Genomic DNA, 15102 nt, shown 5'->3' with positions numbered 1-15102 from the left:
AACAAGAATGAGAATGTATGTGAGAGAGAGAGAGGGAGCGAGAGAGTGAGAGAAAGAATGGGAGAGAACAAAAATGAGATCAAGAGAAAGCAAGCGAGTTATCAGGCAGTGCTGAAAACACCTGCTCCAGAACATTCTGGAGGAGTTAACCAGACCTGGCAGCTGTTGCTTCACTCTGGTCAACCCCTGTCCTCCAAAACCCATTGACTCTGAGACTCCCTACCTTTGTCAGACTAGCTTTCCTAACAAACAAAAACAAAACAAAACAAAACAAAACAATAAAATAAAAATGAGACAAAACAAAACAAAAAAACATGTATGGTTTCAGTGCTTGGGTCTGAATAATGGGATTGTAAGATAGTGGCTCTTCCCTGATGTTAAATGCTGAGATGCACCTCTATTCACTCTAAAAACCAAAGACCGTACTCTTAAAACAGACTGATAGAAAGGGGGTCGTCCCTGACAGGTCCATCATTCCAAGTTTTACAAAAATGAAGTGTCTGTCATGCCCGATGCATTTCAGTTTAGCTACAAATTTGACTTAAAGACATACTTAGGGAACGGATCTCATTCCTAACCCGGGGACTGCCTCTTTCTTTTAGTTTGTCATTAACCATGTGTTCCAAAAAGTCAAAAAGAGGGAAACTCTGGTATATACATACAATGCATTGCGTATGTAAAAGCACTCACAAGCTCACACACTACAGCATAATTCAAGTACAAATTCTGTTACTTTGAAATTTCGAATACCATCAGCCGCTAAACCACCGTTTTTAACTTAACTTCCATGAGTATGATATACCTCTTGAAAAAGTCCATTTACTTCAAGATCTTATGTAAAGTTTATATCTTTAACTGAGAAATACAAATACACCTTGTTTTGTTGTGGTAGCAATTACTGACGTGTTTAAGTGCTAGGTCGCTGAGTTGTGTACCTGCTCCACTCCTCAGAGATGTGTCCAACACCACATTTCCATCCTCACTGACACATTTTTCCATTCTTTTCACGTTCATTACATTAAATTCAAACAAAACATTGTAAAGTGTGGAGAGGTGTGTTACTAAATGGTGAATATGTGACCAGGAGATGGCGACATAACACAGACCTACTGGTCTTCTGGTCACAAATTTATTACAACACTGGTCATGCCCCTCTGTGATGGGGATGAGCTTCTCCAGTACAGAGCTTCTTGGGACCTTTTTAAGCCTACCATTCATTTTAAACAGGGATGGAACCGGTGGAATTGGGGCAGGGATGGAATTGGTGAATTCTGTGGGGGAAACTGACAAGATAAGGATTCAGTGGCTTTATTGTTTTTGGAGATGTTTAATTGTTAAAGTGATCTATCAAAGTCACAGTGAGTACATATTGAGAACACAGTTATAAATGATACTGCAATGTGATGCATGGAAATGTCTGTAAAGGCCATAGCAACAACATGATGAAAAACCAACAAGACAGCACCTGAAAATTTTAATTAAGTACAGTTTTAAGACAAAACTCTACAAAATATTCTGAATGATTTCTGAATTCTTTCGTTCTTTCTTTCTTTCTTTCTTTCTTTCTTTCTTTCTTTCTTTCTTTCTTTCTTTCTTCATTGATTTATCTCTTTGAATATAGCATTGGAATGAGAACAGCATACCCATATTGTACAACGTAAGGCATTACATTTTTTAAAGAAGCAATTTCACTAGAATGAAACAACAAGCTGAAGCAATACTTTGGGGGAAAAAGAAAAAGAAAAGCAATAATAACAACATTTTGTTTTTGTTTGTTTTTGATTGATGATGGTGAGGTCTGCTGTTTAATGGTTTACTCAGTGAGAATCATGAGAAGAGCAAGAGAAAAACCATATTATAGAGAGTTAGTGTCACACCAAGGACAAGACTGTGAAGACTGAGATGATGACTCATGATATAAGCATGTCTATTATTTTAAATAGAGACAGCAGGATGTTAGATATTAGCACTGCACTATAATTTGTTTCAAGTGAAAAAGTTTCCTTCCTCCCTGACTCCCCTGAAGTATTCTCATGTCATTGGTCTCTGGCAGAATGTGAAGCACTTCTCCCTCAGTCTTCTCCAGCATTTCACCTGAATGAGAACATGGAATACAGAATTTAAAAAAAAGAAAAATATATATGTTCAGCATGCAGGACCACCAGCAACCAGAGGTACATGCTTGGGTCCACATTTAAGAATATGATGTTTACAACAAATTTACATATACGAGGCAAATGAAGGAACCAAAAATAGAATAGTAAAAAATCCATTAGAAGACTATTCATACATTTTAAAATATTTGAGCAAACCAGTAAGGCCAGTGCAAAAGATGTGCAAGGCCACACTAAGGCTTACCTCAGTAATAGCTTGCTTCCTCTTCTTCATTCATTCCAGCTTGGACAGCTTCTTTAATGGCCTTGGTTTCTTCAGGTGCTGCAGCTGGTAGAATGGCCATCAATTCCCCCTCAATCTTCTCCAGTCTTCTCTCAAAGGTCTCTTTGTTCTTGATGACCAGTTGTAGAATACCTCTCTGAGCCTCATAACAGCCATTCTGTAGCTGTTGATGCTCTTGTTCAAACTCTGGTTTACTCTTATCCATGGCCATGAGTTTGCCCAGACTACTCACATTGTCCATCAGGTACTTGTTGGACACCTCAGTGTAGGTATCTGAGATCATATGAACAAGACTGGCGATGTTGGATGCCTGGAAGGCCTGGTTGTAGAGCAGGTCTTTAGAGAACAATTTGGCATCATAAGACAGTGTCTGTACCTCCTCAGCTGCAGTAACAAAATTGTTGAGAGTTTTGCTCATGCTGACCGTCACAATGTTGGACACCATCTGAAAGAAGTGTACCATCTTCTCCCACTGTTCCTTCACTCTACCCATGGCATCCATACCTTTGACAAGCATTTCTATGGAGGTGTTGAAGTCAATCTCCTTGACCTGGCAGTTTCTCATGGTGACCAAAATGTCAGTCAGCTCCTTCTGGTTCTTCTCCATGTTCTCCACACACTTCTCATATATCTCTCCTGTCTTGTCCAGTTGTGCTCTGGTCTGCTCCATACGGAAGCGAGCATTCTCTGTTGCTTCTTCTAATTCCTTCTCCACTCTCTTCATTGCTTTCTTAGATCTTTCATTGGTCTCTCGTGATGTTTCCTCCCTCATTTTGGCCTCTTCCAGTCTCTTTTTGATTTCATTCAGCTCGTCTCCATAAAAATGTTCTGCGACCTCATCACTTCCCTGAAACAGCACTGCAGTTTTCATGTAGTCTGGCACAGTGGAAGTGTGAATGCGGATCTGATCCATACTCTTATGAGCTTCATTAAAAGCACACCGGCAAGAGTTACACACTTGCATGAGGCAGGCACGGAATGACTCTGGGTATCTGATGTACTTGTAGCCGCCTTTTGGTGGGTTTTTGTTGATGGAGAAATCAGTCTTAGAGGAAATGTAGACAAGTTCTCCCATTATAGCTATGTAGAGTGGTACTGGTGTGAGGTACTCCTCCCAGTTGGCATAAGGTTTCATTATGAGCTGAGTGGATTCTCTCATGTCCTTTGCTGTGGTGATACCCTGAGTCTTCTTCACAAGTTCAGAAGCCATTGTTTTGCTGTGTCTACAATGCAAACAACGGGATTTGCTCACTCTGAATTGCTCACTCTGTGTTCTAAAACAGCAACTACAGATAAATTCAGGGCTGAATTTTACCAAAAACATCACAGTGTAACAAGCATAATAAGTCCAGTCTTCGCCTAAGGGTTAGTGAACTGGCTACCTCAATTGCCAGGACGGGCAGGAAAAATGTGGGTGGGGGGAATGGGTGAACAGCGCTCTCCATACCTGTCAACACTGGGCTTTGAAAATAAGGGAGACCACCCCCCCCCCCCCATTAAATTATCAACAAGGATTGGATTAACTAGTTCCTACATTAACTAAGTGACTACAATTGGGTGGTCAGTCAGATACCTGGTTGAAGGTGAAATGTTGTGAAAACTGAATGTTGTGTTTTAAAATGTGCACATTTATCAGGGGGAGTTGTGAATATCTGTGGCTTTAAAACTTCAGCTTAGTTAATGTGTCTGACCTGCTATTCAGTGCAGCAGTGGGTTATGAAGAATGTGTAGGCAAGTGATGGACCGTGACTGAAAGTCGCACCAGCTGACTTTTGTCCATCCAAAAATAAATTTCAAGCTACAGCACTGCCAGGCCCCAGAACCTAACGTTATGAAAGGTTAAAAATACAGGAGATTCAAGGGAAAATATTAAAACGGGAGCACTGCGAGAGAGAAGGCTAAAATAGGGGAGAAACCTGGAAAAAACGGGAGGGTTGACCAGGTCTGGTGCTTTCCCCTTCCTACCGCATCCATGGCTGAAGTGCCCTTGGTCAATGCACTTAACCCCCAACTGCGCACTGGGCGCAGACGTGCTGCCCACTGCTACTGCTCCTGGTGTATGTGTGTGTGTGTGTGCTCACTACTGGTGTGTGTATAGGATGGATTAAATGCTGAGGTTCAATTCACTCACTGCTCACAGTGTGTATATGTAATCACAGAGATTCTAATGTGTTACGTTACGAGTTAAACCAGTTAAAACCAGTTAAATGAGTTAAAAGCCCTAAATGTCTTGTTTGCTACACCAAATATGGAGAGTGGCCAAGCATTCCACCTATATCACAATGTGGACACAATGTAGATCAACATTTGCAGTATGTAAGGCTGAATGTATTGAAGTACCATAAGACCTTTTTTTCTTTTCTTCCCAGTGGAGTAAAGAGCAGGTGAAATAGATCTAGCTATATTTTCTTTTGTATTTACTTTTGTATCTATCTGAGTTTCCAAGTCTATGCACTTGGCATACAGGTGGCATTTAATTACATTTAAATGTACATTTCAATTTCTTTTGAATATTGAACACTGTAGAGGAGGAAGACTATATAGAAGATATCTCCTTACGATTATGAGATGAGAGAGGGGAAAGCGTTTCTGGACTGTGTAGAGACAAGACAAAGCTTCTTTACATGTACTTTCACATAATCGCTACATTCAGCTTTTACAGTATAGTTTTGTTTTTTAAAACAGATTTTAAAATGAAACCAGGCCATACACAATCGCATTTGTTGTCAATACAATGCAATTCCACATGTTTTGATGATGAGTTTCATCCAGGAGTTCATCATTTTTGACCTTGAGTTTTTATCCATGTGGGTTTGTGGGCATGGGTGTGGGCCTGTGTGTCTGAATATATTCTTTGATTCCTGTTGGCACTGGATTGGTTGAAGCTTTTGCCTGCATATTCTTAAAAAGACTCTGCGAACCACTGGGAAGCCAGACTTGCAAGCTACGAATTGTTAACCCTCATCCCGTAAAACCTTCTCTCTGGTCACTCACTCTACTGTATGTCATGCTTTTGGGTATTGCTAAGTGTTTGTCCTCAGACTTTGAGTGCTTTAGCATGTGCCAGCTGTTAATATTTGTGCACTTTGTATCTAAAAGTAATTACAGTTATTTTATGTTTTACACTTGTCACTTGCACCTGTATATATCCACCATAATTAACCTCCTTCCCTCACTTACTGATTTGTATTAATCTCAATGTTGAAATATGTTTTGTATTTAGCTTGAGATAAGAGTTTTAAAGTATTCGTTTTTTGGGGGGGGGGGGGGGGTTTGTTTTTTTCATTAAAGACAGTACTTTGACTCTGACCTTTCTGTTTTCCAGATTTCAAATAATCTGTGTAAGTGTCATTAGTGAAATTTCAGTTAGATCTTCTATGTTTAATCATGTTCTTTTCTTGGCACATTCAGTAGTTCACATCCTGTTTGTGTTTGGTTTATCACCAACAATTGAGCAGAGCATGTTGTATATTGTGTAAATATTCAGTAAAGCATAATCTTGCATTGCTCATTTTTTCACCAACTTAGTTTCCCTGCTTTCCCTTAAGCATTGCATTGCCCTTGCTAAAGTCCTGGAGATTTTAAAAGTGAAAAATTAAAAATTGAAAATGTATTTGCTGAAAGCTTTTCTTATAAAATAAGCCACAACCCATTCACATATTGTAGGTCAGAAACATTTGATTTACAAAGGATTCCACACATTATTCTTTTGAGTGTGCTCAATCTACTTAATAAATGTATTCATTTTGGCAATCATATGTGTTTACACATTTGAATTGTGTTTCTTCATATTCTGTAGGATTTGCACAATAGCTTATGCTACATTAAAGTAGATGTAAACATTATACTATTTTCAATATAATTAAAAGGCATAACCAACCGTTTGGCAGTTGATGTGAGGTGCTCTGCTGAGGAGAGTTGCTGCTACTCTGCTTTGATCTCTTTGAGATTCAGAGCGCTTAATATAGTTTCCCCAAAGCCTTTTCCCCTCCCAGAAAGGGATGGAACATTATGTTGGGAGGAGTTTAGTTCATAGGCAGTTGTATATGTTTCAGTCACAGTATTTCAAACTTGTTATTAGAGCAGTTCCTCTTTGCAGATATTATTGGTAGGATCAGATGTGGGGAGGAGAGAGTGAGTGAGAGGGAGGAGGACAGACCAAATAAGAAGATCCCTTCACTGAGGAACTAGTGAGGGACTGTAAAGTCTGGCGACAGCAGTAAGAACACACTATTAGTCTGAACACAGCACTCCATTAAATCCTCTGTGACTGTGAACAAGTTCACAGGTTTACAAGATCCTTCCCCGGTAGACATTTTTCTTCTTTTGTGGAAACAAATCATGATTAAATTATACTCCTCTCGGTAAGTCTTATGATTTCAACCTTTCATTACACTTCAACATACCTCACATTTATCGGCAGCATTAGAGCACAACTATATAATCTGTAGGTCTGTTATGCTGAGAACCACCCTCATATTTTTCTATTTGTGTTTGACATTGAAAGTCTGTCTGAGGGATCTTTTAGTGATATCTTGACAGTGCTTTCGCAAAACTGAACATCACTTGGACCAAATCTCTACCAAGCATGTTTGTTCTCAAACAGACCGTTTTTTAGACTTGAAGAAAGGTTAAAATCTCCATTACTGTTCAAGAGATAAGAGGATCATGGTCTTTCTTCTTTTCTCTTATTCTTCTCTTTCTAACCGACAGTCAGCAGGATGTGACCAGGGCCATTGTCCTGTCTCTGAGAGATGGAATGTCTTCTTTCAACAGCCTTTGTGATTCCCTCTTCCATGAGGATCTCACCTCTGGTTACGAACAGAACAGAGAGCTGATTGTCAAAGTGGAGCAGGACATGGAGAAGGCAGAGAAGGAGGCAGAGGGAGGGCTGATAAAACTGGATGAGGACACAGAGAATCTCACAGTACAACAATACAAGTTTGACAAAGGGTGAGAGGAAAAGAAACTCTCTTTAGACAACCTGAAACCTAAGCTAGATGCAGAGAGACAGTCCCTGAAAAATTCTGAGGATGCACTGGAACAGGCCAAAAAATGTCAACAAAACGATGAAGATACACTGAACAGTCAGCGAAGCAGACAAAGTACTGCACACACTGTGAGAGATGTTGGCATAGGACTGTCTTTCATACCCTTTATTGGATGGATGGTTGGTAATACATCTTTCTCATGGGGTTAATTCACTGTATGATTCCTGTTTACCTGTAAATAAGTAACAGGAGTCAGTGTCCACATGATTATGAAAATCTGATATTAAAGTGAATGCCCATATCGATTCTGTAATTCTGAAACTTAGGAACAAATCTCTCACTAATCAGCAAGGGTATGTAAGGTGTCAAAGGAAGCAAAAGTTCAAAAGCAAATGTTTAAAAGCAATTTATAACCATATACCAGTCAGATTGTCAGCTGGAATTATCCATTATTTAACTCGACGTCTTTCAACCTGACATTACCTGTGTTTGCTTTCTGCTCCTAATGGAGCAGATCAATGTTTTATTCCACTTGCCATGTAGTGTTTATCTCTTTTAGCCTGAGACCCCGTCCCTCGTGCCTATGCAAACTTGGGAAGTAAAACTCCGTCCCTTCTTCCCAGTCTGTAACCGATATCGAAGGGGTAGGTTGAAAAGTTTAATCACCTGTTAATTTATTCAATCTTATATTCAAAGATCATATCTAATTTATTTTATCTATTATTAATAATATTTTATGTACTCCCGCTTATCCGGGACCGGGTCGTGGTGGCAGCAGGCTGAGGAGGGAAGCCCAGGCATCCCTTTCCCCGGCTACGTCCCCCAGCTCCTCCTGGGGGATCCCAAGGCGTTCCCAGGCCAGCCGAGATATACATTTCTCCCAACGTGTCCTGGGTCTTCCCCGGGGTCTCCTCCCAGTTGGTCCAGAACACCTCCATAGGGAGACGCCCAGGAGGCATCCTGACTAGGTGCCCGAACCACCTCAACTGGCTCCTTTCAGCGGCTCTACTCCAAGCTCCTCCCGGGTGTCAGAGCTCCTCACCCTATCCCTAAGGGTGCGCCCAGCCACCCTGCGGAGGAAGCTCATTTCCGCCGCTTGTATCCGCGATCTCATTCTTTCGGTCTCTATCCAGAGCTCGTGACCATAGGTGAAGGTTGGAACAAAGATCGACTGGTAAATTGAGAGCCTTGCCTTCTGACTCAGCTCCTTCTTCACCACGACGGTCCGGTACAACGACCGCATGACTGCCGCTGCCGCCCCGATCCGCCTGTCGATCTCCCGCTCCATTTTACCCTCACTCGTGAACAAGACCCCGAGATACTTGAACTCCTCCACCTGAGGCAGGAACTCAGTCCCAACTCGGAGGGGGCAAGCCACCTTTTTCCGGCATAGGACCATGGCCTCGGACTTGGAGGTGCTGATCCTCATCCCGACCGCTTCACACTCGGCTGCAAACCACCCCAATGCGTGCTGGAGGTCACAGTTTGATGAGGCCAACAGAACCACATCATCTGCAAAAAGCAGAGACGCAATCCTGAGGCCACCGTACTGGACACCCTCCTCACCCCGACTGTGCCTTGAGATCCTGTCTATGAAAATTAAGAACAAGATCAGAGACAAGGTACAGCCCTGGCGGAGTCCAACACTCACTGGGAATGAGCTTGACTTTGTGCCAAGAATACGGACACAGCTCTCACTACGGTTATACAGGGACCGAATGGCTCGCAGCAGCGAACCTGGCACCCCATACTCCCGCAGTACCCCCCACAGGACACCCCGGGGGACACGATCGTAAGCCTTCTCCAGGTCCACAAAACGCATGTAGACTGGATTGGCAAATTCCCATGATCCCTCCAGTATCCATGCAAGGGTGAACAGCTGGTCCGCTGTTCCACGGCCAGGACGGAATCCACATTGTTCCTCCTGGATCCGAGGTTTGACAATCGGCCGCAGTCTCCTTTCCAGTACCCTGGAGTAGGCTTTCCCAGGGAGGCTGAGTAGTGTGATACCCCGATAATTGGACCACACTCTCCGGTTCCCTTTTTTTTAAAAATGGGGACCACCACCCCCGTCTGCCACTCCACAGGTACTGTCCCTGACTCCCACGCAACATTGAAGTGGCATGTCAGCCATGACAGCCCAACAACATCCAAAGCCTTCAGCATTAGAGGGCGGATCTCATCCACTCCTGGCGCCTTGCCACTGCGGAGTTTTCTAACTGCCTCAGTGACCTCTGCCAGAGAGATGGGTGACGACCCTCCTGAATCTTCTGGCCCTGCCTCCTCTATGGAGGGCGTGTCAGTTGGGTTTAGGAGCTCCTCAAAGTGTTCCTTCCACCGTCCAACCACATCCTCAGTTGAGGTCAGGACCTCCCCATCCCTGCTGAGAACAGCCTGGACAAGGCCCTGCCTGCCCTTCCTGAGTCGCCTGACGGTTTGCCAGAACCTCTTTGAGGCCAACTGAAAGTCCTTTTCCATGGCCTCCCCAAACTCCTCCCATACCCGAGTTTTTGCTTCCATGACAGCCGTCGCTGCAGCCCTTTTGGCATGCCGGTACCTCTCAGCCAATTCCGGAGTCCTCTGTGCTAGCCAAGCCCGGAAGGCCTCCTTCTTCAGCCTGACGGCTTCCCTCACCGGTGGCGTCCACCACCGGGTCCTTGGGTTGCCGCCACGACAGGCACCAACAACTGTCTGGCCACAGCTCAAAGCTGCCGCTTCAACAATGGAGGCTCTGAACAGGGTCCATTCAGACTCCATGTCCCAAGCCTCCCTCGGGATCAGGGAGAAGCTCCTCCGGAGGTGTAAGTTGAAGATCTTCCGTACAGGGTCCTCAGCCAGCCGTTCCCAGTTCACCCTCACTATGCGCTTGGGTTTACCAGGTCTGTCCGGCAGCCTCCCCCGCCATCTGATCCAACTCACCACCAGGTGGTGATCAGTTGACAGCTCTGCCCCTCTCTTTACCCGAGTGTCCAGCACATACGGCAGCAGGTCTAATGAGACCTACAAAGTCGATCATCGACCGTTGGCCTAAGGAGCTCTGGTACCAGGTACACTTATGAGCTGCCTTATGCTTGAACATAGTGTTCGTTATGGACAATCCATGACTCGCACAGAAGTCCAATAACAAAGCACCATTCGGGTTCAGATCGGGTAGGCCGTTCCTCAAAATCACTCCCCTCCATGTCTCTCCATCATTGCCAACGTGAGCATTGAAGTCTCCCAGTAGAACTACCGAGTCCCCAGATGGTGTCTTGACTAGGACACTTTCCAGTGTCTCTAGGAAGGCTGGGTACTCTGAGCTGCCGTTTGGTCAGAGATTTCCCCCCTGCAACCCGAAGGCACAGTGAGGCGACCCTTTCGCTCACCGGGACAAACTCCAACACAGCGACGCTCAGTCGGGGGCTAACAAGTAACCCCACACCTGCCCGTCGCCTCTCACCCCAGGCAACTCCAGAGAAGGACAGAGTCCAGCCCCCATCCAGGAGTTTGGTTCCAGAGCCAAGGCTGTGCGTAGAAGTGAGCCCAACTATATCTAGTTGGTATCGCTCCACCTCCCGCACAAGTTCCGGCTCCCTCCGCCCCAGAGAGGTGACATTCCATGTACCAAAAGCCAGTTTCTGTACCGTAAGTCCAGTCCCCTGGGGCCCTCGTCCCATCCTGCCACCCGTGTAGCATCGCACCTGGCCCCTATTTCTCCCCTTGCAGGTTTTGGGCCCAGGAGAGGGCGGCCCCACATGGCTCATTCGGGCTGAGCCTGGCCAGACCCCGTGGCAGGTCCAGCCACCAGGCGCTCGACTACGAGCTCCCCTCCCAGGCCTGGCTCCAGGAGGGGGCCCCTGTCTCCCTATTCCGGGCGAGGTGCCTGTTTCTATGTGGGAGCTGATCATAAGGGCTTTCAGAATTGCTTTTTGTCTGGCCCCTCACCTGAGACCTCTCTGCCTTGGGTGACCCTACCAGGAGCTAGATGCCCCAGGCAGCACAGCTCCCAGGATCACAGGGACTCACAAACCCCTCCACCACGATAAGGTTGCGATTCCAGAAGGAGTCAGGTGCAAACAATACAACAATAATGAACTAAACAGGGACCAAAACTAAGACTGAGGACCCCACGTGGACAAAAAAGAACTACATTCCCAAAAAACGTGACAGGGAGAAAGATTTCCTCGCGACAGCGACAAAGTTAAAAAAATTACAGAGAGGGTAGGCCTAAATGAATTCATCACACTGGATTACCAGCCCCTCGCTGTGACATCGAATACAGAGGTCCATTCAAATTTGCAAAATGAGGATAACATTCCAGGTGAACTGGTTTTCTTTAAACTTTTAAATTTGAATGTTATTAGGCCAGCATACAACATTAATCCTCTAGGCTACTAATAACAACCAAAGTATCATTTCAAAATTTAAGTACCTAACGCTTCAGCTGTATGTGATGTATGTGAATTAGCCTAAACTAATGACTAAAGAGCAATACAATCGCTTAGCTAACCCTAAGGACTGATAACGATAGCAGACAGCAAAGAGACTTTCAGAAAAAGTATCAGTGTAACTGACAATTAGACAAGTTAGCCATCTGAATTGGTGTAAGAGGATTAAATAAAATCTGGGACAACTCCCATTTGGACACACATCTCCCTTAGTCCAGCATGAGCTATGCGTGTTAAGGCAACTGCCATTCTCCATACACTGCATGCTATTCTGGAAATTATGCTCATGTAGATCCACACCAAGGAGCTCTATTAGGAGAGAAGAGGTGAAAACACACACACACATACATAACTACACACGCCCACACACACACATAATACGTTGTGTACATGATTCCGGCCACCGGCGGCGTTTCCAAAGTTTGGAGGGAAAAAATGAGTTCTATCATTTACCCAAGATTGGCTTTGGCTGAGCAGTGCTGTAAGTTATGTGCTGTGAAAGATATCTGTGCAGGGTTAAGTCATCACACTTCAAACAGAATAATCCTTCCATTGTTTCACAACAGGGTTATGAACTTCAGTGACAGAATGACTCGCTCTGCAGTCGCACAACCTCACTTCTCAGGTTACAGTAGAATAATTACAATGCAGATGATCCTGTATTTGCCCTCGTATCACCTCTAGATAATGAACAGTCATACTGGAATGACAGGTTCAGCAGGTTTACAGTTTTGGAGCACTTTGCTTGTCTCGTATCTTATTCTGTTGTGGACATCTTTCTGTTGTCTTTCAGTTAGGCTCACATTGTGTCCCTCATTCAGTGTCACCATCTGGTACTGGACCTGTGAATTCCTACAGGTACAGGGCTGGATTAACATGGTCAGGGGCCCCTAGGCTACAAGCTGCTGTGGGCCCCCAACCCCCCCCAACACCCCCGTTCCCGGTCCCCCGTCTGCCCGTCCCTCGTCCGCCCACCTTAGGGTACATCTATTTCATCTAGCTAGATAGATAGATAGATAGATAGCCCTAGATAGATAGATAGGCCTAGATAGATAGATAGATAGATAGATAGATAGATAGATAGATAGATAGATATTTTTTGTTTTGTTTTTTGTTGTTTTTGTGTGTTTTTTTGTTGTTTTTATTTTATTTTATTTTTTTTATATTATTATTTTTTTTTTTTCAAACTATTTTAAACTATTAAACTCTGGTCTTTTGGGCCAGTGAAACAGAACAGCTAAAACTCAAGGAATTGACAACTTATCACAACTAATGCAAAATCAGTGTCGTCGTCTCTGTTTGTGTGTGTGCTTGTGTTTGGGTAACTAGTTGCTGGGGCATCCAGGAATAGGACGGGGTGGTCAGAAAGGGATGGTCCCTCGCCCTCATCAGAGCTAGCCTCAGCTGCTAAAGATGAGCATGGCTCCAGTGCATCCACGCTAGCTAGCGTGGATGCACTGGAGCCATGCTCACTTGACGACTGGCATTCACTCGGTTTAAAAAATCCGGTCAGTTTCGGCATATTGCTCAAGAGAGCTTGGCCTCGTTGGGCTTTTTGCCGCTGCGCTTTGCGCTTTTGGGCACCGCTTTCGTATTTTCTTTCGCTCATAAGTACTGTCGCTGTTCAACTACAGACTGACACAGTACGTGACACCTAACGTTTATATATGAAAGGCGGATTCCCCATAACCAATCAGTGTCCGGTTATTTAAATATTCATTTTGCGTCAATGAATAATACGTTTTTGTTTCTTTTGACCAATTGGGGGCCCCCTGTGCGGCGGGGGCGTGATTTTGAGCTAATGAATATGATATATATTTTTTTCTTTTGACCAATCGGGGGCCCCCTCCGAGGCGCGGGGGCGTGGGGGCCCCTAGGCTTAAGCCATATGAAGCCTGTGCGGTGATCCGGGCGTGTACAGGTAGTGAGTTAGATTCTCTTCCACAGTGTTCTACTGAATGTTATTCACACCTTGATTAACAAATGTATTAAACTTTTGCTGTCCTCAGCTTCTTTCATTTACCATAGGCCAGTTATACATATTTATTCTCTGCATAAAGGAGCACAGTTTTAGCCTCTGAGAATGAAGTAAATGGAGTCTCTGTAAATCTAGAACCAAGAAGTTGAGGAAAACAATCAGGAAGTGATCAGACTTTAGAAGTCAGGCTGTACTTCTTGCTCTAGCATGCAGTGAAATGTTGAGTCTGAATCTCCATGTGTAATAACACACTATCATATATAAAACTATCCTAAAATTCTACATGACAAACAACAAAATTAAAGTCTGGATTTGTGAATGTAATAATAACATGATGTGAATATTTGACGATGTGATATATTGATAAGAACACAAAGATTACATATTTACAATTTATATATTTGCTGAATTTACAGATTTTGCCTGTCAATTCAACTCTTTTGTGTTTTTTTTTAACAGGCCACGACAGTGCAGGGAGTCAAATCAAGCACTGTGATGTCCCTGTTTATTTTTGTGTTCACAATATTTTTAGCATACCATTATTATTATTATTATTATTAATAATAATAATAATAATAATAATAATAATAATAATAATAAACAAGAACAAAAACAACAACAACAAAAAAACTTGAAAGAAAACAAACATTGCTTGAGCTTGCAAATGCTTGAATACTAGCATATGTTGGAAAAGTTCAATTAAAGTTATACATTTTATATTTACATGATTACATGCATGTGCTAGACTACATACCGTGAATATGTTACACTTTTGTTATGATGCATGATTTAATTTTGCCATGAAAATAGGTTTCACTAAACAAGACACATTTGAGGTGAAATTTAAAAGCAAATAAGACTCCGTGATCACACAAACTGACTGACTCAGTGCCCCACATATATTTGTTTTAGGTCAAAGTTAACACATCTGAATCAACTGATCAAAAGTGTGATAATGAACTTGGCAGCTGACCAAGGTGCGTCACTGCAGGGATGATAGAAAACAGGTACTACAGCTTCAAGTATGAACGACAGGGCTGACAGGAAGACATCATTCAGGGCCACTGGTCTAAGGCTGAGTTTCTACTTTTCGCAGGATTTACTAAGAAGTTTGTTTGTTCCTCTAACTTCTTTCTTCACACACCAAAATGCGCGTACAACACATACGCATCCCCGTAGGTACATACCAACATATTCATTCACATATACATTCCATTCATAGAACTCAACGGTGACTCACGCGCAAACTGACATAAACTGGAGGGTTGAACAGAGTGCACTTGCTCTAGTCTCAGATGTGAGTCTGAGG

At 43.5% G+C, this 15102-nt stretch overlaps 1 protein-coding gene across 1 annotated transcript; it reads right to left on the bottom strand.

Annotated features, from left to right (window-relative positions):
* Positions 1-2359: 2359 nt before the first annotated feature.
* LOC115820058 (uncharacterized) lies at positions 2360-3607 on the bottom strand. Its single transcript, XM_030783499.1, has one exon. It carries the CDS (start codon positions 3605-3607, stop codon positions 2360-2362), a length of 1248 nt encoding a protein of 415 aa, XP_030639359.1.
* Between the last annotated feature and the right edge of the window lie 11495 nt (positions 3608-15102).

The sequence above is a fragment of the Chanos chanos genome, chromosome 9 (assembly GCF_902362185.1).
Source record: "Chanos chanos chromosome 9, fChaCha1.1, whole genome shotgun sequence".
In the NCBI taxonomy this organism is placed as follows: domain Eukaryota; kingdom Metazoa; phylum Chordata; class Actinopteri; order Gonorynchiformes; family Chanidae; genus Chanos; species Chanos chanos.
Note: the sequence above shows the minus strand (reverse complement) of the source record. Positions and strands in the feature narration are given on the sequence as shown.

What these genes read in the sequence shown, in the direction of transcription:
- LOC115820058 (XM_030783499.1), bottom strand. Translation starts at nt 3,607, where the DNA reads ATGGCTTCTGAACTTGTGAAGAAGACTCAGGGTATCACCACAGCAAAG.